The following is a 27738-nucleotide window of genomic DNA, read 5'->3' as shown; positions in this document are numbered from 1 at the left end:
ATCCTTCTTAATCCTATTTTTACATGCCCCCAATACTAATATATACCAATTATAAGATAGGGAAATATTTGTAACTGATCAGTTTTTTTAATTTACCCTACCTCTGTAGTTTCAAACAAAGAGTTAAGCAGTATTAATTTGTAGTGTTGTGGCTGAAACTTTGTCATATTATCTGTCTTTACAAAGGATAACTAGACCAAAATGCTGTATTTAAGCAATCCTCTCAAGTATTAGCAGCCAGAAATCACTTTTTTATTAGATATTTTTAAAATGAACAAAATACTACTTTAGATACTCCCAAAGCTAAGTGAGGGCTGTACAGGGCAAGAACATCACCCTGACCCTGCTTTAGGGTTATAAGACACTTAAGACTCTTTGGAATTCTTGTAAGTACTTCCACCTACACTTCACTGGAATTGGTTAAGTACCCGTAGGGTGATCTATAATTTTTCAAACCAGGACACTTCTAAGAATGAAAGGGGAACTAATTCCCTGAGACCCCAGGACAACAGGCATAAACTGGACTTTCCTGACATAACTGGGATGTATAGTTCCCCTAACAGAAAGAGGCAAGCTTCTGCTCTGTTTCAATATGCTACCTCTATCTGTTTCTAACAGAAGGCAGAGGTAACAATGAACTTAGCCTAGATAAAAAACTGTTGAACTCTCAGATTTTTTCTGAATGTAAACATGAAGTGGCACCCCTAATTATTTCAGTAACTGTGTTTTTCCTTCATAATCGAGAAGCACTCTTTACTTTGGTAGTAATGGGGCCATGATATATTAAACTTCTACCCAATATGTAGATTAAAGGCTTAATATTTACTTTAAATGTTGATCACATACTTAAAACAGATTATTCCATAGTCAAGTAGAAAAATAAGATCCAAAACAAACTTTATTTACATAGGGCAATAAGGGTACTAATAACTCAAATATTGAATAATTAAGTTTTGTGTTGACTAGAAGTCCATTATTCACCAAGACTACTTTATGGAAGCAGTATAAAATTACATTGGATATTTTTCTCAGTTCTCTGGCATTCTTCAAGCTTGCAAGGATTCAGAACACTTTAATGATAGCTTGTTGAACAGCAATAAAATGAGATGATGTCCTTAGAAGTCAGTCTCTCACAAAAAAGACGTTATATCCAAGCTCTATCAAAGCCCCAGCCAGTAAGGCCCATAAAGGAATGAAGACATAGGACAGATTCATGGTAGTAAACTGTTCCAGTTTAGCACAGAGTGCAAGGCAGAAGGCTAATTTAAGTAACATTGCAATGAGGTACCAGGCTTTTTTTTTAATATTGTGTGATCCATGTCGAGGGTCAAAGCCAGACTTACATCGCCCAGCCATTTTCACAATCAGCATGACAAGAAGAATAGTATCAAATATCCAGACTGGAATAAATATGAGGAACCAGTTCCAAGGTGCCTTCTCATCCAGTTTCAACACCAACATGATCAAGAAGAGTAATGTGAAAAGCCAGGTGAGTAGTACTCTCTGAGCCAAGGACATTCTCATTTAAACAGTTTAAAGAGGCTGTTGCAGAGTCGAAAAAAGGGAAATATACCCTAAGAGAAGGAAAAAAAGTCAAGATTGTTTTGATACCAGAAAAAAATTTTTCTATTACTGGTTTACAAAGCTGGCTCCTTCCCACTCACATATTTCCTAATTTTGAAAACATTCTACCAGTCTTATTTTCATTATCTATAAAACCTGTAGCCATCTTTGACAACATATCCATCACTCCTTATAGCTGTGACAAAATGCAATTTTTAGTATATCCACTGGGTATAAGCTCTATTCAAAATGTCTCAAGAGCAGTCTGCTCCTTTTCATTGCTGTCACACAGGTCCAGGCACTCATGATCTTTTTCCTGCACCTAAGAGATGTTCTTAACTGCTTTTTGTACACTTGCCCACCTATTTATTAATTTTCATTCAATTTCAAGGAATACTAAGAAAAAGCATTCAAAATCAAAGTGAAAAAGGAACGGGTGGTATCAAGCCAAGACAGAAGAGTATTAAGAAGGAAACAGTTAATAAAAAGTTAAGACATTAAGCAGAATTATGATTTTACAGAGATCATTGGGTTACATAATATAGAACACATTGATAACACTGGATTTTCACATAGCTTAATCTATGGGTCTTGCATTTTTTAAATCAAATTTTCTCAAAGGTCTTACAAATACATATTTTCTTATTCTAAAAATTTGTTTTTTAATACTTATATTTTTGGTTTGTGGTATCGATCATGCTTTTTTATCACTTGCTATCCAATAATCAAAACCACTTTAAAAACTTTTGATGTTTTGTGATTTTAGATGCTAAATTATTCAATAATTGGGGCTATTTCTTATAGTCCTGTTTTGTCTTACTGATCTATATTTCTGTTTTGTACTAATACTGTATGACTGTTACTGGATATGTTCTAATATCTGAGAGGTCTAGTACCTAGTTACCATTTTCTTTTCCAGAATATTTTCTACTATTTTGACCTTCCACGTTTTTCAATGCTAAAATCACTAATTCTTAAAAACTTGGAATTTTGATAGGAATGCATTCATCTATAATACTTAGGTATAAGCACTTATTTAATCTTCACATAGAGGTTTACAGTATGTTCCATACTTACTCAAGTTTGTTTATCAACCTTGTGACCATTTGGAAAAGGGTAAATAGAATGGGAAATCAGAAGCCAGGCTGTATGAAGTTGGGTGAGGAGTTAACAGAAGATAAGGAAATGCAAACAGTTGACATTTTATTCCTTTGAAACATCTGGAGAAAAGAAGATGAAAGGTCAGACATACAATGAGGATGACAAAGGAAGGATCAAGAAGAAATTTTCAGTAAAGGAGGAATCTAAGTATGTTTATAAACAGAGGGAAATAAGCCACTGGGCAGTGATAGACTGAGGATGAGAGAGGACACTTAATGGCAACAGGAAAAGATCAGAAGGTAATGGGGATGGTAACAAAACCATGGGTGATAGGAGTAAAAATGCAGGAAGATAAGAAACAGGGAAAAGGTGAGGAAACTGGCTAGATAAATCAAATGCCCTAGACTATCATGTTTTAAGTAATTACATTTTAGAACTAACTTTGATTGCTACATCTTTACTACTTCAAATAGTGGGTGACTGTCATGGTGCAAGAATATGTATCTGTTTTATTTCAATAGTGACCTATGAGTCTCCTAGCTCCCTTCTTTCCCTTACACCCATCTGCCTGCACCCAACTTGTTTACTTGGCTGGCAGATACTTCATACTGCAGTATGAAAAACAGATGCTTTTGCTCCCAGGAAGGCATTTTCCGTGCTGGTCTCCTTTTCTGGCCAGAGGCTGCCATAGTGGAATGTGGGACTGACTTTGGAAGAAGAGGTGGAGAGGTGTGAACTGATTAGTAACTACAGATGGGTTTCACACTGTAAATTGAATTTGCTCAATTCCCATTTCCAATCGATCTGGCCATTTTTATGGACTTGTAAAAGGTTTAGGATAATACAGTTGCTTAAACGTAACTTTTCCATCAGCCAGCCACTGGATGAGTCAAGCTTCATTTTTTTCTCGTAAAGAACTGAGTAGCAACTGGTCATAGGAAGGGAGCTGCGTTCAACACAGGTGCTTGAAGACTGGAGGTGAAAAGGCTGCAAAGAACACAGTCTTGTGGCTACAAGTTCTATTATGTGGGATGCAACAAACTTTTGTATGCACTTTTACTAAAATGCCCTCGATTGGGAAGCACTCTGTTGATATTTAAATGACACTTGAAGGATTATGGATGCTGGGGTTCAGTGATGACCTACAGCTCCGATTTCATTAATTTATTAATAAATCTCCGTTAACTTATTATATTTGTTTCCTACTGCTACTTTCTTCTTAAAGAAGGGCGGTGGGGGGGCAGGGTGGAGGGAGCTGCATACTCCATAACAAAAATTTGTTCAACTAAAGTATTTCTCATTTGAGGTGGTTATTTCTTGCATCTGCAAGATAGTTAAGTATATGCTTCCTTATCCATTGTTAAAACCTGCGCTTCCCCTAAATGGCAATCTAAAGGCCCCTGCCCACAGTTCAGCGTCTCGGTACCAGGTGTGTGGACTCAATCATTTGTCCATGGTGCTTGCCACACCATCTCCCATTCCCTTCTCTCGCGACTGCCAGTACACTTCCCAGTGAACTCGCCCCATCCCGAAGACAGTTTTCCTTAATGGGCCCCCAATACAGAACTATTCTAAACAATGAGTCACTTTCTAAAGATTCCTGCTGCACAGCCTTGGCCAACCTGACCGTCCTTCAAAGGAACAGCGTTCTGCTTACACTTACCTGATTTTCGGGCCTACTTGTCTCAGAACTTCAGGGCGTTCCTAAACTATCCTTGCCCTTCGTCTTCGCATGCCGACGGTCCGCCAGCGGTGCCCTATCCGGACTCCCCCCATTCTGCACTGTGGGACCAATATATTCTGGAGTTGAACGCAGTTCTTGTACGATATGATCCACAATGCAAACAGAATCCTGGTGCCAAGAGGTGTATGTGCGTTTGGGACCGGGAGTGTGAGGGGGTGAGGGGATGAGGGGCGGCGACACGGCCCACGGAAGCATCGGGAGGCCAGGGCACCGGGGTGTGGGGGGCGCGGGGGGCGAGTGCACTTCGGAGGATGCCAGCTCGTTGGAGCCCCAGACTCACCTGGCAGCTCCGCTGGCTGGAGAGCGCAGAGGGGCGCGAAGATCAGAAAATTCGCCAGTTTGGATCCTTGGCCTTTTCCACGCTTTTTCTCCCATTAAGTCCAGAACCCGTCACATGATAATCAAGAAAACGATCTCAGTTCCGCCTCTTCAAACAACCACAGTGGAAGCTCTCTCAGGTCTACCTCGGGGCCGCGCCCACATCCGGGGCAGGGTCTCACTTCCCTGGGCCTACCCTATAGGTAGAGAGAACGCCAATCTGGGTTCAGAGGCCCCCTTCCCTGCGGTAATTGGACCACTTGGCCGCCAGTGCCAACCAACCGACTTTTCCGTGCGATCGCGTTTGTCAAAAAGGCGGCAATAAAAGAAGCCAGTAGGCCCGCCTCTCTACTGCTACGGGCTACGAAGAAAGTCAGTCTAAGCATAGCCGGGAGCGTCCGTGGTCCCATTGGGCCCACAGATGCCAATCAGACTTGCCAGAGCTGGGCCCCGCCTCCGCGGGGCGCCCCGCCCCTCCTCTCGTTCTTCCAGTCAGCGCGCGGAGACTGCAGGCTCCGGCGCAAAATCCTGCGGGAGAGGGGGTGGGGCGACGGCTCTGGAGGCAGCGCGCCGGCGGGTTGCTTCGTTGTGGCTCGTCAGGCTCCCGTGGCGGCGGCGGCGTTTGCCTCGGTGTCTCCCGCGCGCACTCTAGCCGCCTCCTAGCGGCGCGGCGCCCTTTCCTACGGTAAGAGCCGGCATCACCTCCGCGCTGAGGCGGGCCGCGTGGAGGTCGTTGGGTTCTGACAGAAGCGGAGGATGAAGCTGGACGAGGGAGGAGAAGAGCGGCGGGTGGGATGGAGGTGTGGGGTCTGGGCGCAACGCGTCGTCCTCTCCGCCCGTGACTTCCTCGGCAGCCGCCGGCACCTGCGCTCCGGAATACTATCATTTGGCCGGTGGCGGAGGCTCAGCCTCCCTCCTCCCGAACCCGCTCTGTCCTCGAGCCTTGATGGTGATGGGCCGAAGCCCAGTGCCGCCTCCCGCCCCTCCGACCCCTCCCAAGGCCCCTCTCCTTCGCTTCCTTCCCCCGGCGCTATGTTTGGGGCGCGTCGGGTCCTGGAGGGAGTGCGGGTCATCGGGTGGCCGAGCCGGGGTCGGCGGGGAGCGGCCAGCTAGCAGCCGGAGGAGCGGGCTCGGGAGGAGGGGGCGACTCTGCGCGCGCTGGACGCCGACTGGAGGGGGTCGTTGCCCTGCTCCCACTGAGCGGGCAACAGTTTAGTTTTCTGATTCCAGCACTGACTGCGGAGCTGGCGCTGAAATCCTTGGCATGGGCCTTAAAGGGATATTTCTTGTCTGGAAACAATGCCGCGGTCCATCAGCGTGCTTCACCTTTTCTTATTTTTATCTGCCTGATGTTGACAGCCAGTGTTCTGGTATTGTTCCTTCGAGTCATGGCTTTCTAACGCAACATCTCCTTGTAGAACTTCAGAGATTATTCTGTCATTCATCTGTCACCCTTTTAATTTTTAGCCCGGCCAAAAAAAAAAAAAAGGACCTGCTTTATAACAACATATACTGTCTAGGGAAGTACAGAATCTGGAACAATTTATTAATCTCTATCTACATACCAAGTAATTTTAAAATTCGTGATGAATGTGTTAGGTATTTTGTTATTCACGCTTGCTCACTTTGTTAGTGGTATATTCTGCTTACTTTGAGATTAGTTGTTATTTATGGTACTTTGATTTTATAGCTTTTGGTTAGCTTTAGCCAACTAGGCATTTGAAGATTTTTCTTTTTTTTTTTTTTTTTTCCCCTTTGAGACTGTGGCTATAGCCTTAGTGTTTGCTCTTGTTTCTAGGGATTATGTATTTTTAAAAACTTTTTGGGCTTCCCTGGTGGCGCAGTGGTTGAGAATCCGCCTGCCGATGCAGGGATCACGGGTTCGTGCCCTAGTCTGGGAATATCCCACATGCCGCGGAGCGGCTGGGCCCGTGAGCCATGGCCCCTGAGCCTGCGCGTCCGGAGCCTGTGCTCCGCAACGGGAGAGGCCACAACAATGAGAGGCCCCTGTACCACAAAAACTTTTTTTCTCCAAAACTGGGCTTTTTCATAGATTTTTAAAATTTTCAGGGGGAATTCTGATAATTTGGAAACTAGGCACTTTAGCCTAAAGAGCCATAAAATAGCATAACAATATAAAATCCTAAGTTTTTGGAGTAAGGGTTGCTAAGTTTAAGAGAAGAAAATGGGTATCCTCTGTCAGGTGTAGTGGCTTAGCCTCTAGATTGCAGACCAATATGGAGGTGTGGGGAGAATGAGCCATGCCTGAGACCAGACACAGGTGGTTCCAGGAGAGTTTTCTTGCAGGGGAAATAGCCTGCCTCCCACACAGGTTAGTTGTCTACCTGCATCAGGTAGTATTAAGTTAGGTGGTAGTAAAGTAGGAAGTGTTTGTGTTCCAATTTTCAAACTTGCTGGTAGGGCTTGAAAATGTGGTGAGCAAATAAAATATAGTATACAATGGGAACACTCTTGCATAGTCAAGCCTCCAAGAATAAACTTTTTGTGAATCCAAACTGGCACTGGACAGTTGGCCCTAAATGTCAAGTAAGCGACCTGAGCAATTTTTAAACCATGAACCTTTTTGGCTAGTCCATTTCATTCAAAATTGCAGGGAATTTTTTTTTTAAGTTTTTATTGGAGGATAGTTGATTTACAGTGTTGTGTTAGTTTCAGGCATACAGGAAAGTGAATCAGTTATACATATATCCACTCTTTTTTAGATTCTTTTCCCATATAGGCCATTACAGAGTATTGAGTAGAGTTCCCTGTGGTACATAATAGGTCCTTATTAGTTATCTATTTTATATATAGTAGTGTATATATGTCAATCTCAGTCTTCCAGTATACACCCCCCCACCCCCCTGGTAACCATAAGTTTGTTTTCTACATCTGTAACTCTATTTCTCTTTTGTAGATAAGTTCATTTGTACCCTTATTTAAGATTCCACATATAAGTGATATCATGTGATATTTGTCTTTCTCTGTCTGACTTAACTTCACTAAGTATGATAATCTCTGGGTCCATCCATGTTGCTGCAAATGGCATTATTGCATTCTTTATTATGGCTGAGTAATATCAAAATTATAAGGAATTTGTATTGAAAAAGGCTACACTAGACTGAGCCGAAGAAAATTTAGGGTAGCATGTAGGAAAAGATGAGGATTGTCTATGTTACTTCATTTAATCCTTTTAATCCTAAGAGGTAGCTACTGTGATTACTGTCCTCCCATGAGTTAATGTAGGTTAACTCATGTGTTCAAGATTTCTCAGCTAATAAGTTGGTGGAGGTGGAATTCACATCTAATCAATCTGATTACAAAGCCTGTATTCCAAGCTGTTGTGCTTTCCCATCACAGTAAAAATGGCTTTGTAGAGATTTGGTTGAAAGAGACTAATCAATGGAAAATAATGCTGCAAAACCATAAACTGAATATTCAGTAACACTTTGAGATCATTGTATAATAGGCACTGTTGAGTGTTGCTGGGATGTAAGGATGGAATCACTTTCCCGGTCTTTTAGTGGGAGATAGAGATATTTGAACGAATAATGGTAACACAATGCAATATATACTATAAGAGAGTGCCGTAAAGTGTGTGGTTTCATGGAAAGGGAATTCAGTTAAAGTTCAGACAGACCAGCGTTTGAATTCCTGTTTTGTTTTGTGACCTTGAACATGATACCAAACCTTTTTCATCTTTAGTTTCCTTATCTGTTAAGTGGAGATAATCTGTTAAGTGGAATAATGCTTCAAAGGGGAGTATTATTATTAAACAAAATATGTAAAGTATTGTCACACTGGTAAGCCCTGAATAAAGAAGAAGGAACAAATAAATTGAACAGAGTTGAGAAGGGGTTGGAGGTTTAGCAGGGAGCTATCTCTGGAACCTAAAAGTGTGACTGATAATTTTGATTAGTGGGGAGGGAAGGCATCAAACACAGAACACACAGAACTGGAGGCAAGAGAACCGGAATATGGATTGTTGAGGGAATGGCAAGTAATTGTGGCTCTGTATAGAAAGTTTTTTTTTTTTTTTTTTTTGCGGTACGCGGACCTCTCACTGTTGTGGCCTCTTCCGTTGCGGAGCACAGGCTCCGGACGCGCAGGCTCAGCGGCCATGGCTCACGGGCCCAGCCGCTCCGTGGCATGTGGGATCTTCCCGGATTGGGGCACGAACCCGTGTTCCCTGCATCGGCAAGCGGACTCTCAACCACTGTGCCACCAGGGAAGCCCTAGAAAGTATTTTTGAAGGCCAAATTTACATGATAATTGTATAGAAATGTGGCTGGGCAATTTTAGTGGTTATAAATTGCATACTTAGATACTGAAATCATAGGAATATCTCAAGAGTTTGTGCATTGTTACATTTTTATTTAATATTTACCTTTGAATACTTATTTTCCCTACTGTCAGTTAGAACTTCATTTCCAAACATGTTCAGGCAAGCAACTGTTTCATTACTTCATTGGGATACTTCATTCTAAGCTGTAAGAGAAGACTAAGGCAATTGCACCAAATTTGTGGGATGTATTTGGGGATTATTTAAAAAAGAAGAATCATCTTGGGAATTCCCTGGAGGTCCAATGGTTAGGACTCCGTGCTTCCACTGCAGGAGCCCTGGGTTCAATCCCTAGTTGAGAACTAAGATCTGCAGGACACATGGCTCGGCCAAAAAAATAAAGATAAAGTAAGGTAAAGTAAAGAAGAAGAGTCTTAAGTGATTGATTGCCTTCCCTTAACCACCCCCCCCTTACCTACTCTGTTGCCATATAGAGTCAATATTGCAAACTACCCTTTGCATATGTATACCCTTTGACTGTCTTTTCTGAACTGAAACTTGAGATGTGACTGTTGGACAGAATGTTTTAAATTAGGACTGTCTGAGAGAAAAATCTGAGAGAGAAAAAGTCCCATGGTTATGTCTTCCCCTCAGGTTAGCACAGAACCGTAAATACTCACATTGGGTTTATTTATTTATTTTTAACATCTTTTTTGGAGTATAATTGCTTTACAGTGTTGTGTTAGTTTGTGCTGTATAACAAAGTGAATCAGCTGTAGTATACATATATTGCCATATCTCCTCCCTCTTGTGTCTCACTCCCACCCTCCCTATCCCACCCCTCTAGGTGGTCACAAAGCACCGAGCTGATCTCCCTGTGCTATGCAGCTGCTTCCCACTAGCTATCTATTTTACATTTGGTAGTGTGTATATGTCAGTGCTACTCTTTCACTTTGTCCCAGCTTACCCTTCCCCCTCCCGATGTCCACAAGTCCATTCTCTAAGTCTGCATCTTTATTCCTGTCCTGCCCTTAGGTTCATCAGAACCATTTTTTTTTTTGTTTTAGATTCCGTATATATCACATTGGATTTATAAATGTGGATCACTATAACCAGAATCATATGACTAAGTTGAAAATATTAAATGACATTTAGGAAAGCTGCATTTTTAGTCCAACTTGTTAGCTTCATGTAAATTGCTAAAATGACACAAAATAATAGAGGTTAGTTTTCAGATGAGAAAAAAAATTGCTTCCTAGAACAGGTAATTTTAGAGGACTAGGAAAAAAAATATGCTGGACTTCATTTTGAGCAGGAACTGAAGCAGGAAATGGCCGTGGCTGAACCACAACTGATAATAATCGTAACATGATTAAATTTGACATTTAATGAGAGGAAGTAAAGGCAAAAAAGTGTACTGTATGCAGCTTTCCAGTTTCAGAAACAGTAAGGGAAGGGACTACTAAAAGTGTATGTACAGAAAGTTTGAAGACATGTAGTAGGCACACATGTTTGTTGCATGAATGAAAGCACCTTAGTCATACATTCAGTAAAAGGTCTTACAGGTAACAAAAAGCTTATGAAAGTTATATGGCACAAGTTTTGGTGCTCTACAGACCTAGGTTCAAGTTTCAATTCTACAGTCCATCAGTTTTCTAACTTTGGGCTCAGTATGTAATCTTTTCTTTTTTTAAATTTTATTTATTTATTATTTTTGGCTGCGTTGGGTTTTCGTTGCTGCATGTGGGGCTACTCTTTGTTGTGGTGCGTGGGCTTCTCATTGTGGTGGCTTTTCTTGTTGAGGAGCATGGGCTCTAGGCGTGTGGGTTTCAGTATTTGTGCCACGCAGGCTTCAGTAGTTCTGGCTCTTGGACTCTAGAGGGCAAGCTCAGTAGTTGTGGCTCGCAGGCTCTAGCGTGCAGACTCAGTAGGTGTGGCGCACGGGCTTAGTTGCTCCGCGGCATGTGGGATCTTCCTGGACCAGGGCTCGAACCCTTGTCCCCTGCATTGGCAGGCGGATTCTTTACCATTGCACCACCAGGGAGTCCCCTCATTATGTAATCTTTTTGATGTTCAGTTTTATTTAATCTTAAAATGGGGATATCTACTTTGCAAGATTTTGAAAACTAAATGAGCTAATATATGTGAAGCACTTGATTCATTGCCTGGCTTTTAAGACTTGCTCAAAAATAAAAAGGTTGCTGCAATTGTTCAACTAAGTTGAACAGGTATACTTTTTAAAAAATACAATTCTCAAATGGAGTAAGGAAAGGCAGAAAATGGCAAACAAAGAAAACCTTAAAAGGAGGCAATGGTTGTTATATAGGTAACAGGCAGTGTTGAGTAAAGAATTGAATCATTGCAGCCACATACAACAAAAAAGGGGAAAAGATAGGGAGAGAGCTTCACGTTCTCCAATTTTTTTCTGAAGAAAGGAGGTCAGGCTCATTAAACCACATAGAGCAAATAAATGGGGTTTTGCTGTTCTAAATGACAGTAAAAAGATCACTGAAATTGGGTCTCTTGTACTGTGAATTAAGTATATAGGGAAAGGGACTTATCTTCTCAACTCTTTTAACTACCTTCTTACTCCTCAAGTTCTTTTAACAGAGAAAAGCCATTGTGCAGTTAATTGTACAGTTATAGAGAAGGCTTTAATTGCAAGTAATCCTGGTAGATAGAGCAGCTTAATTTACACAGATTCCCTAAATGTTGATTCTGTGTATTATCACATTGCCTACCAATCTACCTTTTGGTCACTGAATGTCTAAATGTACCATATGTTGAAAAATTAAACATATCTTCTTGTTCTCCTCTTGTATTCCCTGTTGTAATGAATGGTTCTTCTGATATTCAAGCCAAGAATCATGGAACATCCTTACTCATTGACTCCCCATACCTTTCATGTCCAATCCATCACTGCATCTGGTTATTCTCTCTACTAATTATCTATCTTTTAATCATGCCCTATCCCAACACCTACCCTGTTAAAATAAAAATGCTCATTGCCCACAATTAGAGAAAGCCCGCGTGTAGCAACAAAGACCCGACGCAGCCAAAGAAAAAAATAAATAAATTTTAAAAATGCTCATTGCCACTGACTTATTTCATGCCCTCATCATTTCACTATTGTCACTAGTCTCTTTACTTTTTTTTTCTGGCCGCGTAGCATATGGGATCTTAGTTTTTCCACCAGGGATGGAATGTGGGCCTCCTGCAGTGGAAGCATAGAGTCTTAACCACTGGAACTGCAGGGAAGTCCCTGGTCTCTTTACTTTTAATTTAGCCTCGTACTAACCAGTTCTCTACACAGCTTCCTTCCAGAATGATTTTGTTGAAATACTAACATAACCATATCAAACTTCTATATCCGTAGTGCCTGCACATGATAGTTAATAAATACTTGATCTCTCCATGTATCTTAAACTTAAGACAGTATTAAATGACTTGCATACTTATGCCTGGAGTTTTTTTTATGGGAAAGATTTTAACTACAAATTCAATTTCTTTAATAGACAAAGGGCTTTTTATTTATTTCTTTTTGAGTGAGCATCTATCATTTGTGTCTTTCAAGGAATTTGTCAATTTAATCTAAGTGGTTAAATTCATGGACATAAAATTGTTCATAATATTCCTTTATTATCTTTTTAATATCTGTAAGATTTGTAGCAATGTCCCCTTCCTCATTCCTGACTTTAAATTTGTGTGTTTTCTCATTTTTTTCCTGTTCAGTCTGACTAGAAGTTTGTCTGTTTTATTGATGTTCTCAAAGAACCAGGTTTTGGTTTTCTTTATTGATTTTGTGTTCTCAATTTCAATGATTTCTATTCTTTATTATTTCCATTTTGCTATTTACTTTGCATTTTATTTGCTCTTGATTTGCTAGAATCTTAAAATGTAAACTTAATTTGTTAATTTATTGTCTTCTGGTATAAATGTTTCATGCTATAAAATTCCCTTCTAAATAGTGCTTTGGTGGCATCTCACAAGTGTTGATATGTTGTGTTGTCATTTTTGTTCAGTTGAAAAATCCTTGCTGATTTTGTGATTTCTTTGTTGACCCTATTGGTTATTTAAAGGTATGTACACAAGTCTTCCAATATTGGGGGATTTTTCAGATGTTGATTTCTGATTTAATTTCACTGTGGTCAGAGAACATACGTTGTGTGATTTGAATTGTTTTGAATTTATTGAGACTTTTTTTATGGCCCAGAATATAGTCTCTCTTGGTAAATGATTCATGTGCACTTGAAAAGAATGTTGGGTGGAGTGTTCTATAAATGTCAGATCAAGTTGATTGGTAGAGTTTTTCATATCTTCTCTATCCTTACATATTTTATGTCTGCTTGTTCTCTCAATTTTTAAAAATAATTTTATTTATTTATTTATTTATGGCTGTGTCAGGTCTGAGTCGTGGCACGTGGGATCTTCATTGCAGCAGGCAGGCTTCTCTTTAGTTGTGGTGTGTACCAGAACGTCGTGGTGTGTTCCAGAACATGTGGACTCAGTAGTTGCGGTGCACAGGCTCTGTAGTTGTGGCTCACAGGCTCCAGAGCGTGTGGGCTCTGTAGTTGCAACATGCAGGCTCAGTAGTTGCAGCGCATGGGCTTAGTTTCCTTAGTTGCGGCATGTGGGATCTGAGTTCCCTGACTAGGGATCTAACCAGAATCCCCTGCATTGGAAGACGGATTCTTAGGCGCTGGGCCACCAGGGAAGTCCCTGTTCTCTCAGTTTTTGAGAGAAGGGTGTTGAAATCTCTGACATAACTATGGACTTGCCAAATTCTCCTTGCAGTTTGATCAGTTTGGCTTCGTATATTTCGAAGTTCTGTTACTAGACACATGCATGTTTAGGATTGTTAACATCTTTTGATGAATTGGATCTCTTTTATCATTGTGAAATGGCCCTCTTGTAATATGCTTTTCTCTGAAGTCTGCTTTATCAGTATTGCCACTCCAGCTTTCTTTTGATTAGTGTTAGTGTGATATATCTTTTTACATTTTTTAACTGTTTATCTATTTGTGTGTTTGTATTTAAAGCAGATTTCTGGTATATAGCATATAGTTTGTCCTTTTTTTTTTTTAATCCAGCATCCTCATCTCTGGCTTTTAATATAGACTATTTACATTTAATATGATTATTGATTTTGATGGGTTTAAATCTGCCATCTTGCTAGCTATGTGTTTATTTGTCCCATCTGTTCTTTTTTCCTTTTTTCTTTGTCTTCTTTTGTATTATTGGAGTATTTTTTTATGACTGTCTTCTTTATTGGAGTATTTAATTATCTATAGCTCTTTTTTTTTTTTTTTTTACTGCCTGTCTGTAGTGGCTGTATACATCTTTAGCTTATCACATCTACTTTGGGTAAAACACAGCTTCTTATATCATATAAGAACCTTGTAACAGTATACTTCCATATTCCCTTCTCAGCCTTTGTGCTACTGTGATACATTTTGGTTTTACATATGTTATAAATTCCACAATATAGTTCTACTTTTTTAGCTTTAAATGGTCATTTGTCTTTCAAAGGGATTAAAATTTTTTTTTTTTTTTAGAAAAATATGCTCTTAAATTTACCCACATATTTACCATTTTCAAGGCTCTTCATTCCTTTGGAATTCTTTTTTCCTCTGGTATCATTTTCCTTATTCCTGAAAGACTTCCTTTAGTATTTATTGTAATGCTGTACTACTGATGAAATTTTTTCAGCTTTTGTATGTGTAAAAAAATAGTATATATATTATATATTTTACATTGAACACTTCAGGAAAGAAAATAATTATGTGATGATTCAAATGCATGAATGATTCAAATTCAGAATGCAATCCCTGGATTCAATAAATATCCTTTATAATTATACCCAATCAATATTAGAAATGTATGTAGGCACTAAGTCAGCTAACAAAATAAGTAAAATAACTATATAAAGTATAAATCTCAGGACTGGGGAACATGCATGATCAGTTAAGTCACTTTGCCACTGTAGGTGCTTTTTAAAAAACACGGTTCACATTTGCTTCAATCACATACACATTCATTGCAGGTGTTTCCCCCCAACCCCACCCCGACCACACTGCATGGTATATGGTATCTTAGTTCTCTGACCAGGGATTGAACCTGTGCCCCTTGCACTGGAAGCACAGAGTCTTAACCACTGGACCACCAGGGAAGTCCTACAAGTGTTAAATTAGACCATTGATGCTAACAACTTAAAACTATGGTCTTAAAAGAGAATTCAGTTTATACAAAGAAACTCAGGGAGAAAATCTCAGGACCCTGAGATTTTTCACTGCTTGTTTCAACTTGGATAATGTCTCCTGCTCTGTCCTCAAGATTAGTAATCTTTTCTTCTTTTCAGTTTCTGATCTGCTGTTATCTCATCCAGTGTATTTTTCTTATTAGACATTTTATTTTTCATTACTGTAAGTTTGATTTGAATTTTGTCTGTATTTTACATATTTCTCCTTTACATGTTCAATCTTTCTTCTGTCTTTTAGAAAAAATATATTTATTTATTTATTTATCTGGTTGTGCCTAGTCTTGGTTATGGCAGGCAGGCTCCTTAGTTGCAGCTTGCTGGCTTCTTAGTTGCAGCACATGGGCTTCTTAGTTGTGGCATACAAACTCTTAGTTGTGTCATGCATGTGGGATCTAGTTCCCTGACCAAGGATTGAACCTGGGCCCCCTGCATTGGGAGCATGGAATCTTATCCACTTTGCCACCAGGAAAGTCCCTCTTCTCCTTTCTTGAATACAGTTGACCTTTGAATGATGTGGGTGTTAGGGGTGCTGACCATTCACACAGCCGAAATAGTTGGCCCTCCACATGCACGGTTCTGCATCTGCAGATTCAACCAATCATAGATCATGTAGTACTGTAGTATGTTTTAATTTTTTAAAAAATCTGTGTACAAGTGGAACTGCACAGTTCAGACTGTTGTTCAAGGGTCACCTGTATATGTAGAGTCTATACTAGCTGAGTTTTCAAAAAATTGTGGTAAAAAATACATAACATCAAATTTACCATCTTAATAATTTTTAAGTATATAGTTCAGTAGTGTTAATTACATTAATATTGTTGTGAAATAGCTCTCCAGAACTTCTTCATCTTGCAAATCTGAAACTCTTTATCTGTTCAACAACTACTCTTTACTCCTTCCCCCATTCCCTGGAAGACATTCTTCTGTTTTCTGTCTCTGAATTCAACTATGCTAGGTACCTCAAATAAATGGAATAATACAGCTTTGGTCTTTTTGTGACTGGCTTATTTCACTTAGTGTAATATCCTGAAGATTCTTCCATGTTGTGGCATGTGGTAGGATTTCCTTTAAGGCTGAATAATATTCTGTTGTGTAATTTTCTTTATTTATTCCCCCATTGGTGGACATGTGGGTTACTTTAATCTCTTTGCTATTGTGAATAGTGCTTCTGTGAACATGGGTATGCAGATATGTCTTCAGGACCATGCTTTCAGTTCTTTTGGGTATATACCCAGAAGTGAGATTGCTGGATCATATGGTAGTTCTATTTTCAATTTTTCGAGAAGCTTCCGTACTATTTTCTGTAGTGATTGCAGCACTTCACCATTGCACTAACAGTGCACAAGGGTTCCAGTTTTTTCACATCATTGTTAACACTTGTTATTTTCTGTTTTGTTGATAGTAGCCATCATAATGGGTATAAAGTGATATCTCATTATGGTTTTAATTTGCATTTCCCTAATGATTAGCGACGTTGAGCATCTTTTCATGTGCTTGCTGTATATCATCTTTGTATATCATCTTTGGAGAAATGTCTATTCAGGTCATTTGCCCATTTTTAAATTGAGGTATTTGATATTTTGTTGTTAAGTTGTAGTTCTTTATATATTCTGGATATTAACCCCTTATCACATACATAGTATGCAAATATTTTCTCCCATTCCATAGGTTACCTTTTCACTCTGTTGATTGTATCCTTTGATGCACAAAAGTTTTTAAGTTTGATTTAGTCCCTTTTGTGTATTTTTGCTTTTATTTTCTGTGCTTTAGGTGTCACAACCAAATAAATCACTGCCAAGTACAATGTCATAAAGTTTAACCCTACATTTTCTCCTATGAGTTTTATAGTTTTAGGTTTTACTCTTAGGTCTTTAATCCACTTCGAGTTAATTTTTGTATGTGGTATAAGATAAGGGTCCACCTTCATTCTTTTGCATGTAGATATCCATTTTTCTGCACACAAGTTGTTGAAGAGACTGTCCTTTCCTCATTGAGTGGGGTCTTAGCATTCTTGTCAAAGATTATTTGACCATATATGCAAGGGTTTATTTCTGGATTCTGTTCTGTCCCATTGGTCTATTTGTCCTTATGCCAGTACTGTGCTGTTTTGATTATCATAGCTTTGTAATATGTTTTGAAATCAGAAAGTGTGACTCCTCCAATTTGTTGTTCTTTTACAAAATTATTTTGGCTACCCAGGGTCCCTCAAGATTCCATATGAATTTCAGGATGAATTTTTCTGTTTCTTCAAAAATGACATTGGAATTTTGATAGAGATTGCATTGAATCTGTAGATTGCTTTGGGTCTGTACATCTTAATAATATTGTCTTCCAGTCATGAACATGGGTTTCTTTTCATTTGTGTGTGTGTGCACGCATGTGTGTGAATGTATACATATACATACATATAAGGTGTATGTACACATGCACAGTATTTTGTATATAATAGCTGTTTTAATCATAACACTTTTGTCATTTCTGGGTTCGCTTCTTGTAACTGATTTTTCTCCTCATTATGGGTCATATTTTCCTTTTTCTTTTCATGCCTGCTAAGTTTTGTTTGGATGCCAGACATTGTGAATTTTGTTGTTTGGAGCTGTCTTTTCTTTGTATTCTTATAAATATTTTGAGCTTTGTTTTGGGACACAGTTATGTTACTTAGAAACAGTTCTTCAAGGCATGCTTTTAAAGCTTTGTTAGATGAGTCCTGAGCATCCATTAGTACAGGGCTAATTTAGCCTTATTACTGGGGCACTGCCCTTCTCAGTATTCTAGCTATTGCCCATTATTACAGGATTTCTCCACTCTGGCTGTGAACTCTTACCATCCCTGTGTGAACTTTGGTAATTGTTATGCCTGCTCCTTTCTGGTGGTTCTATTCCTGGCTTTAGGTAGTTTCTCTTCATATGTGTGCTGATCAACAATAATCAGCTGAAGACTCAGTGGGAATCCTCTGCAAAGGTCCAGAGCTCTTTTTGTGCTCTTCTCTCCTCTCTGGTACTTCGCCCTGAGAACTCTAGTTGTTTTGGTGTCCTTGAACGCTCAAATCTGTCCTCTTGGGGAGACTGTCAGGCTCTGGTTTTCCCCTGCTAGCACTGTGTCCTGGAAGCTCTACAGGCAGTACTATTAGGAAATAATAGGGCTCACTTTTTTGTTTCCTTTTTCAAAGATTACTGTCTTGCATAGCCTGTTGTCCAATGTCTGAAAAGATTTCACATATTTTGTCCTTTTTTTTTTTTAGTTTTAAAGGTGGGAGGGGGAATTCCCTGACCGTCCAGTGGTGAGGACTCTGTGCTTCCACTGTGGAGGGCTGGGTTTGATCCCTGGTGGGGGAACTAAGATCCTGCAAGATGCATGGTACAGCCAAAAAAAAAAAAAAATGGGAGGATTAATCTGGTCCCTGATACTCCATCGTGGAACCCCTCTTCATTAAATTTTAAAGTAATACTTTAAATGCATAAAGTACCATTTTTAGTATTGTTTTAATTAAAACCCATGATTTTAGAGTGTATTAGCTTTGGATAGCAAGAACCAAAGTATACCGTATGTTTTGACTGGGTAAACGTGTTTATGTTCAGCTTCCTCAGCATTCCTGTTGCACTTGAAACAAATGTAGGAATGTATGGTGAGTCAAAAGGAAAGCAACTAATTGCATTTTCTTCTTTTTAAAACCCAGTTCTTATTGACAAAAAATGTGAGAGAGTGAAAAACATGGCTATATTATTACTAGGGCAAATTAATGAGAAGTAAGTATTAATATTTCTCTAAAGGTGTAATAATTCAGATTTTATCATCATTGGAAAATATTTGCCACAAAGACTAAAAATACTGCTGTGATCCAAAAATACCTTTTATATTTTGAGAGGTCAGTGTGACTTAACTTTGGAAATAATAGGTATTAAAGGTTGTTAAAAATCTCTGTAGAGGAAATGGAGTTAAGATGTTAGAAGAGTATGTCTAAAAATGTCTCCTCATTGATCATAGGCAACTGAAATGGCCTTTTTCTTTTGATGGAGGTGAATTATGTAAATTGGTAAAATAAAAACATAGAGTCAGTTTTCTTTTGTCTACCCTGTGCATCCCTTTCACTGCAACCATACTACATGAGAAAATAAACTTAATTATAAAAGGAAGGCTTTATGTGTATTAAGTTGATAGTGTGTGTGTAGAAAATTAACATGAGAAAGGAGGTATTTTAAAACTGAATTAAAAATTACTATAGTTATTTTCTTCTTTTTATTTTGACGTAATTTCACTTTGAAAAGTTTCAAGAATTGGGCTTCCCTGGTGGTGCAGTGGTTGAGAGTCCGTCTGCCGATGCAGGACACGGGTTCGTGCCCCGATCTGGGAGGATCCCACATGTCGCGGAGCGGCTGGGCCCGTGAGCCAAGGCCGCTGAGCCTGCATGTCCGGAGCCTGTGCTCTGCAATGGGAGAGGCCACAGCAGTGAGAGGCCTGCGTACCTCAAAAAAAAAAAAAAAAAAAAAAAAAAAAAAGTTAAAAGAATTCCTGTATACGTTTCAGAGATTAACCAGATATTAAACATTTTACTACATTTGCTTTATCCTTATTTTTATATATACAGATATATATTACTTTTTTCCTGACTCATTTGAGTCTTGATACTCCTTTAACTATGTGAACCTCAGTTATATTTCCTATAAACAAAGTCATTCTCCTACATAAGCAAAGTATGATGATCAAAAATAAGGAAATTAACTTTGATACAATAGTATTATCTAATCTTCAGATATTATTCACATTTCACCAGTTGTCACAGTACTGTCCATTATGGCAAGAGAAAATCCAGGATCACATCCTGCCTTTAGTTATCATGTCTCTCTAATTTACTTTAAGCTGGCATAGTTGTAAAGCTATGTTTATATGTCATGATATCAACATTTTTTAAAGTGTTGAGGCCAGTTCCTTCAATTTTAGTTTGGTTGATTTTTTTCTCAAGACTAAAGTCAGGTTATATACTTTTGGCAGGAATATCACAGACATAATGTTCTTCCAGTACATTATATCAAGAAGCAAATGCTGCAGTTTCTTCTATTACTGATGATGAAAACTTTGATCATTTAGTTAAGAAGGTATCTGCCAGGTTTCTCCAAAGCTAAGTCATTATTTCACTCCTTGTAACTATTAAGTACCTTGTGGAGAGATACTTTATGTAAATATCCTATTACTCTCAAACTTACCATTGGCTTTAATATCTATTGATGATTGTTGTACAAATCAGTTTTCAAGATGGTTGCTTAAAAGTTCTCATCACAAGGGAAAAACTATGTGACTGTGAGGTGATGGTTGTTAACTTATTGCGGTAATCATTTTGCAGTGTATACATATATCAAATCATTATGTTCTATGAATTAAACTTATGCAATGTTATCTCAATTATATCTCACTAACATTGGGGAAAAAAAGATGGTTGCCAGATAGTGATCTTTTATTTCCCAGTTCACCAATTTCTTCTGTGTTTATTAGCTGGCTTCCTGGTACAAAGAAGGCTTCCTGCTACAAAGAAAGCTTCCTTCTCTTATTTATTTATTCATTCATGCATTCATTCATTTGTATCAGTATAGGCTCATTGATTTTTTAAAATTCTTTTTTAAAAAATTTATTTTATTTTTGGCTGCATTGGGTCTTCATTGCTGTGTGTGGGCTTTCTCTAGTTGCAGTGAGTGGGGGCTACTCTTCATTACAATGTGCAGGCTTCTCGTTGCGGTGGCTTCTTTTGTCACGGAGCATGAGCTCTAGGCGCGCGGGCTTCAGTAGTTGCGGCACACAGGCTCAGTAGTTGTGGCTCGCGGGCTCTAGGGCACAGGCTCAGTAGTTGTGGTGCACGGACTTTGTTGCTCTGTGGCATGTGGGATCTTCCTGGACCAGGAAAGAACTCATGTCCCCTGCATTGGCAGGCGGATTCTTAACCACTGTGCCACCAGCGAAGCCCTGATTCTTATTTTATTCTTCTGACACTGTCCCTATTATTCTTTGAGCCCTTTAATTTCTGACCCAACATGTTGTTCCAGGATCATCTTGCACTGTCTCTATGCCAGCCCTGGAATCAGACATTTCTCTAAGGAGCCTTGATTCTTTACTGTAGAATAGTATTTAGAGACTTGGTTGTTAGATGTGCTTATTCCTACTGAGGAATCATTGTGTCTAGGCCCTCTTAGTGGATATAGCTAAGTGCATTGTATATGTGTGAATATCTATGTGTGTGGATGTGTGTAATACACGTATATTTTTTAGAAAGGATTATTGAGTTAACCAGTGTCATGGCTGCTAAAAATTTAAAAAGTGAATATATTCTTAGGCTGCATGACCAAGTGATCATGTCCCTATTAGTAGAAGTTATAAGTCCACAGTGTTTTGCATTCTTCAAATAGGTTGTTTTGTTGGCCAACTAGATTCCAGGAATTTAGATCTTATCTGATAAGGAAGATGACCTGGGTAGTGAGAGTTTTGAAAGGCATGTTATGTGAAGAACAGTTGAAGGAGCTAGGAATATTTAATATGGAAAAAGGAGAGATTACAACAGCATCTACTTACTATATTATTTTATGTGAAGGCAGAAGATGTAAATTTATTCTGTGCCCATTTAGAGTATATAACTAATACAGGTGAGTGGAATTTAAGAGAGACACCAATTTATCTCTGAATAAGGACATTTTTGAGGCAAGCTCTCTTCTAATGGAGTGAACTGCCTTGAAAAAAGCCTCAAACTCAGTTATTACCTCTCTTCAATCAGAAGAAAAGTTTGCGCATTTTCGTATAGTTAATTTGTGCTGTGAGAAGTTGGAACTACTTGAAAGATGTCTCAGTATGCTGTATTTAGTAGCTTAGTTCATTGTATGTCTCATGAGATGCATCATGAGGTAGGGGTTCTAGTCTAAATATATGTAAGAAATAATGTATACATAGTTTCCTCTTGTATATTTATAAAGTATGCTGTGGGAACTCCAAAGAAAACTTGTTTGACTTTTTCTAATGTAGTGGATTTAGGGGACAGGTTAGACTAGAGATGTAATCTACATATATAGTGGTCATTACATACACATGGTATTTAAACTAAGATATTTTGAAGCGATCACCAAGGGACTGAGTGAAGACAGAGAAAATATCGGGCTGAGCTCAGGGAGAAGATGGGAGCCAGCAAAGAAACTGAGGAGTAGCCAGAAAGTTAGGAGAAAACCCGAGAGAGTGGTTTCCTAGAAGCTAAGTGAATAGTGTTCCAAGAGGAGGAAGCATAGTCAGCTGTGTCGTATGAGCAACTGAGACCTGACCATTGGATTTAGCAACCTGAATTTATTCGTGTCCTTAAAGAGTAAAGGCATGATTGGATTGAAGAGAGGAAGTGGAGAAATTGGAGAAGATGGAAAAATTTTGCTGTGAAGGGGAGAAGAGAAATGGAATAGTTGCATTTGCTGAGCACATACCTTGTGTCTTATAGAGTCATCCCTCGGTACCTGCAGGGATTGGTTCCAGGACCCCCCACTGGGGATACCAAAATCCTCTGGTGCTCAGGTCCTTTATATAAAATGGCATAGTACTGTATAGTTGAAGACATTATGCAACAGTGAAAAGAATAAGTTGAGCTCATGATTCTGGTTAAATAGTAGTTGTAGTACATTTAGAAAGTACTTTCCTCTGTGGTATGGATTTGAATGAGCTAGAAATTGAAGTGTTGGTTTCCTGATTTATAGAAAATTCCCTCAGGTTAGAAGAATGTTATCAGTGTAGTGGCTATTAAATTGTGTTGCATTCCTGAGTTTCCAGGCAGCTTGGGCCAGTTGGCTTGGTAGTTAGTAGTAATATGAAGCCCAACCCCCAAACTTCATTTTTATTAGCCTTGAATTGATGATCTGGACATATTAATAATGGTATTACATGAAATAGTGAGATTTGATGACCAACCATATGTTCATTATTTTAAAAATGACTCAGTTTCCAAGAATAGTTCACTTGTCCCATAAGAAGTTATCTGGTATATTTGAAGCCATATGTCTTAATTTTGAATTGGCCACTATAACTATGGGGGAAGAAAACCCAGGGGACACAATTTGGTTCTCATTTCTATTTCACCATTAACCCTCCATCCACCTTCTTAGAACTAATTCCAAGCTCATTTCTTATATGTGTATGGTTTTGATGTAGTTTCAGTTACTTATTGTAAGGGAGTGAAGTTGTTAGACATCTGTGTTTAGTCTACCATTTCTTTCTTGGTGGTTTGAAATATTTAAATCTTAAATTACTCTTTAAGTAATTAAGTCACTTGCACACCATTCCTTATATGGTCTTGCAATTTAATTTCCTGTGATGATCTGGGCCTGGAAGAATCCAAAGTAACTTGTCAAATAGGTCAGAACAAGGAGAAAGTCATTTTAGACAGAGGAATTATCACCAGGTCTAGAAGGCAAGCATGAAAATATATTTGGTAACCCACATGGCCTGACTGTAGGATATGTACATGGATGGCAGATTGGAGTGGGTAGGTTGTGTGTGGAAGAAGGTAGAGATGATGGATGCTACTGATTATAAAAGAAGTGAATCTATGATAAGGTTGTAAAAGAAGGGTCTTTTGTACACTATGCTGATTAAACTCTTTTCTTAGGTAATAGGAAATCATTAGAGATTTTTAAGAAGGAGAGAAACATGATGAGGTCAGTATTTTAGAAAGATAAATGGTGAAAGTGAAGAAATAATAAGAGACTGTCAGAGTAGTCCTGGTAACAGAAAATATGGGCTTGCACTAGGTCTGTGGTAGTGGGGCCAGGGAGGGGTTATATGAGAGGTGTTTTGGCAGTGTGACAGGTAGATGCATTGATTTATTCCTTCATATTTATTGAATGATTCCTGTGTACCAGGTAGAGAATTGGTGGTGTTAGGAAAGGGAAGGAGACAAAGATTCTAGGGTTCCTTGCTTAAGTACCAAATTGAGTAGATAGTAAAAGAATAGTAGATTTGAGGAGGAAAAATGCATTTTAGCTTTGTTTTCCCTTTAGGTAGCTGTAACAGGTTCACCGAAGAGTTTAAGCTTGGTTCTGTATTTTCTGTTTAGTATCTTGAATTTATAAAAAGAATTGAAACTGGGTGTCTTCCCTTTACTTCCCTCTGTTAGAAATAACAGAAGTAAAATTGCAGCTGTTGTTAGTTTAGAATCCTATTTTAGCATATTTAAATTTTGCTTTTCAGTTGAGTCAGTAACTCAAAAGATTGTCATTAGCACTTAAAAAATAAATGTTAAAAATAAATTTAGGTATTTATGAGTAAAAATGAAGTAGAATCACAGAATTTTCCCTTCACTAAAAACCAGATGAAAGTAGGAAAAAGTGGGTGGGGGAAGGAGAGGGCAAAAAATGGAATAGAAGCGCATGAGAAAGGGGTATGTACAACCTTATGCCAAATACTTCAGAAAGTGGAGGCCAGGAAAGAATGAGAAGATACTGGGTGTATCTGTCAAGGTTGATAATTCCAGCTCCATATCCCAGAAGCCAGACTAAGGAAAGATGAGGCCTGTAAAACAGGAAGTATCCTCACTAACACTCTCCAGGGAAGCAGATCTAAAAGATGAGTAGGAAGCAAAAAGTCAACGAAAAATCCTTGAGAAGACCCGCATACTAATGCTGAGCCTCACACTGTCAAGGAGCATTGACATTTTGAAAGGTATTCTCCTTAAGGACAAGAACCAAAGCCCATGAAGGTAGGATAGCCCTCTGACTGGGGGGATGGATCCTGGTATAGGACACCTAATGACGTTTCAGCAGTCTCTGTACTCAGTCCAAACTTAGCTTTCTTTGTCCATTTCCTGCATTGATGGGTTATAGAAAAATAGATTAAAAGCAGTCTCCACATCTCAAATTGAAGTTTGTGTGTGGTGTGTGCATGCACGTGTGTGCATAGAAATAAAAATGTTCCCAGCTAAGGTGAAAAGGATGTTGAAGTTGTCAAGGAGAACCCATTAGATATCAAAGTTAATAGGAGCTCAGTGTAGCACTCCCCATGTTAAACACGATCAAGATTTTTTTAAAAGGTGGCATGGCAACTCTACAAATACACTACAGGAAAAAAATAAATGAAAGAAATGACCATGAAAAGACAATAAGACTATTCTACCTAAGCATAACTTGTATCCCTGGAATAGAGACTCCACCAAATGAAACAGAAAAAGATTTCAGAAATATCATGCAAAAATTACGTCTGCAGGTTGAAAGGCTCTGAACACCAGGAAAAAAAATTGTGAAATGTTGAAAAATGACTACACCCTAGTAGTTAGTAACTTCAGAAATAAGCAGAGAATTATTTGGCATCCTGGCCAAAAAGAAAACCTGACCTGTATGTGGTGTCGGGGGGAAATCTAGCTGACTGCAAACTTCTCAGTTACGTACAATTCCAAAAGACATTTGAACAATATTTACAAAGTTTTGATGGCAAAAAAAGTATATATCAAAAGTATCATACTCAGCAGTATCAGATTTGGTTTGGCTGCTAATAACAATGGCTAAAACTATAAGGATTTATAATCTTGGATACAAGAAATTTGGAAGTAGACAGAACTGGTAAGGTGGCTTCATCCGGCAACCTAGGTTCCTTCCTATCTATGAATATACCTGGCTTCTGGTCTCAATATCACTGTCCATGGTGGCTGCTGGAGCTTTGACCATTAAAACAGCATTCCAGGGAGCAGGAAATGGAAAGGGGGGAAAGAACTAAGGACTTTCTCCAACTGAGTGAGATTCTTTTAAGGGGCCTAACTTGGAAGTTCCACCTAACACTGCTGTATCTGGACCAGAACATACTCACAGCCACACCTGGCTTAGGAAAGGTCTTTATTTTGGCAACAATGTGTCCAGCAAAATGTTTGCAAAAGGAAAAGGAGGATGGAATAATGGGAGTCAATTAGCGATCTTTGGTGATTTTTTTTTTTTTTACAGGTGTCCTCTTCTTTATCAGCTCTTTCTTCTCATTTCACCTTGACTTCTGTCTCCTCCATTCCATTTAAATTGCTCCTCCCAAGTTCATTCTAACCTCTGTTTTGTTTAATCCAATGATCTGTTAGCAGCCTACTCTTTTGTAAAAGACCCTCCTCTCTTGGATTCTGTGACATCACACTCACCTGCTTTCTTTGTACTCATTTTCTGTTGTTGGCCTGTCTTGTTTCACTTCTCTGAATAGTAATCTACTTGAGGCTGAATCCTTTTCTTCTCTAATTATACTCTTCTTAGCTGATATGTCAGTCACGTGATTTTATTGAAGTCATCTCTGAGCACAGGTCTTAAGTATACTTTAGTTTTGACAAATGCATATACCTGTGTAATCCACCTCTGATTTTATTTTATTTTATTTATTTTATTTTTTTGGTACGCGGGCCTCTCACTGTTGTGGCCTCTCCCGTTGCGGAGCACAGGCTCCGGATGCGCAGGCTCAGCGGCCATGACTCACGGGCCCAGCCGCTCTGCGGCATGTGGGATCTTCCCGGACTGGGGCACGAACCCGTGTCCCCTGCATCGGCGGGCAGACTCTCAACCACTGCGCCCCCAGGGAAGCCCCCACCTCTGATTTTAAATATTGACTGTGTGTTCATGGCTTCTATACTCATATCTCCATCTTTATCTTGTTCTCAGACTCAAGTATGTAACTACTTTTTTGACATCTTTATTTATATGTCAAATAGGTATTGTCACCTTAACAGGTCTAAAACTATTTTTTTGTATTACTTTCATAAACCTTTTTTAAAATTAATTTTTATTGGAGTATAGTTACTTTACAATGTTGTTCATTAACCTTTTAAAAAAAAAAAATGCATCCATCTCAGAAAAATGGTTCAAACCCAAAACCTAGATTCTTCTCCCTAATCCCTCCCCCAACCTGCCCTATCCCAGTCCATTTCTAGATCTTGTTGATTTTACCCATAAGTAAGCTTCCTTTCTGTTCTTTACAAATTCTGAGCTCATTCCCACCTCAAGGTTTTGGTGTTTACTGTTCCCTCTGCTCAGAATGTCCTCCCTCAGTTCTTAGCACAGCTGGCTGTTCTTCCTCATCCTTCACATCTCAATTCACATGTCATCTCAGAGGGGACTTCTTTGGCTATCTTTTCCAAAAGTACCCCACTCCATCCCAACTATATCTCCCTGTTTATTTCCTTGATAGCACCACCTCAACACAAAATTATATTGTTTGCTGTTCATTTTCTATCTTCTCTTTCTGCATTGTAAGTTTCGTCATAGCAGGGACCTTGTTTCTTGTTCACTGTTGTGACCTTAGTGCCTAAACAGTGCAATATTAGTAAGTGTTCAGTAAATAAATATTTTTATTAATATATTAATTTTAATTGATATTTATATTAATATTTATTAATGTATTTATCAGATACTGGCTGAAACATCTCTAAAGTAGTGTTTTTCAAATTTTATTATGGTATTTTTAATGAGGTATAGGTAGCAATTTTTAATCTAAATAAATTCATTT

At 38.8% G+C, this 27738-nt stretch overlaps 2 protein-coding genes across 12 annotated transcripts in view; one reads left to right on the top strand and one right to left on the bottom strand.

Annotated features, from left to right (window-relative positions):
* Positions 1-880: 880 nt before the first annotated feature.
* TMEM60 (transmembrane protein 60) lies at positions 881-5655 on the bottom strand. 2 transcript variants are annotated; one of them, XM_059074422.2, is made up of 3 exons: positions 4689-5655; positions 2641-2783; positions 881-1574 (listed from the first exon to the last, which is right to left on the bottom strand). In XM_059074422.2, the coding sequence occupies exon 3, from the start codon at positions 1522-1524 to the stop codon at positions 1123-1125; it is 402 nt and encodes a 133-aa protein (XP_058930405.1). In that variant the 5' UTR covers positions 1525-1574; positions 2641-2783; positions 4689-5655; the 3' UTR covers positions 881-1122. The 2 variants fall into 2 exon arrangements, with proteins under 2 accessions (XP_058930405.1, XP_058930406.1); XM_059074423.2 differs by lacking the exon at positions 2641-2783.
* Positions 5215-27738, top strand: part of PHTF2 (putative homeodomain transcription factor 2) — a 175592-nt gene continuing 153068 nt past the window's right edge. For 7 of the 10 annotated variants that reach the window (XM_067042776.1, XM_067042768.1, XM_067042764.1 and 4 more), the window contains exon 1: positions 5234-5411. The gene's annotated coding sequence lies outside the window, so the exon portion shown is untranslated. Of the gene's footprint in view, positions 5412-27738 lie in introns of all 10 variants that reach the window. The other 3 variants (XM_067042770.1, XM_067042774.1, XM_067042773.1) reach the window with 3 other exon arrangements.

This window comes from Kogia breviceps, chromosome 9, assembly GCF_026419965.1.
Source record: "Kogia breviceps isolate mKogBre1 chromosome 9, mKogBre1 haplotype 1, whole genome shotgun sequence".
Taxonomy (NCBI): domain Eukaryota; kingdom Metazoa; phylum Chordata; class Mammalia; order Artiodactyla; family Physeteridae; genus Kogia; species Kogia breviceps.
Note: the sequence above shows the minus strand (reverse complement) of the source record. Positions and strands in the feature narration are given on the sequence as shown.

Excerpts from the sequence above, each read along its gene's own strand:
- TMEM60 (XM_059074422.2), bottom strand. The coding sequence starts at position 1,524 with ATGAGAATGTCCTTGGCTCAGAGAGTACTACTCACCTGGCTTTTCACA.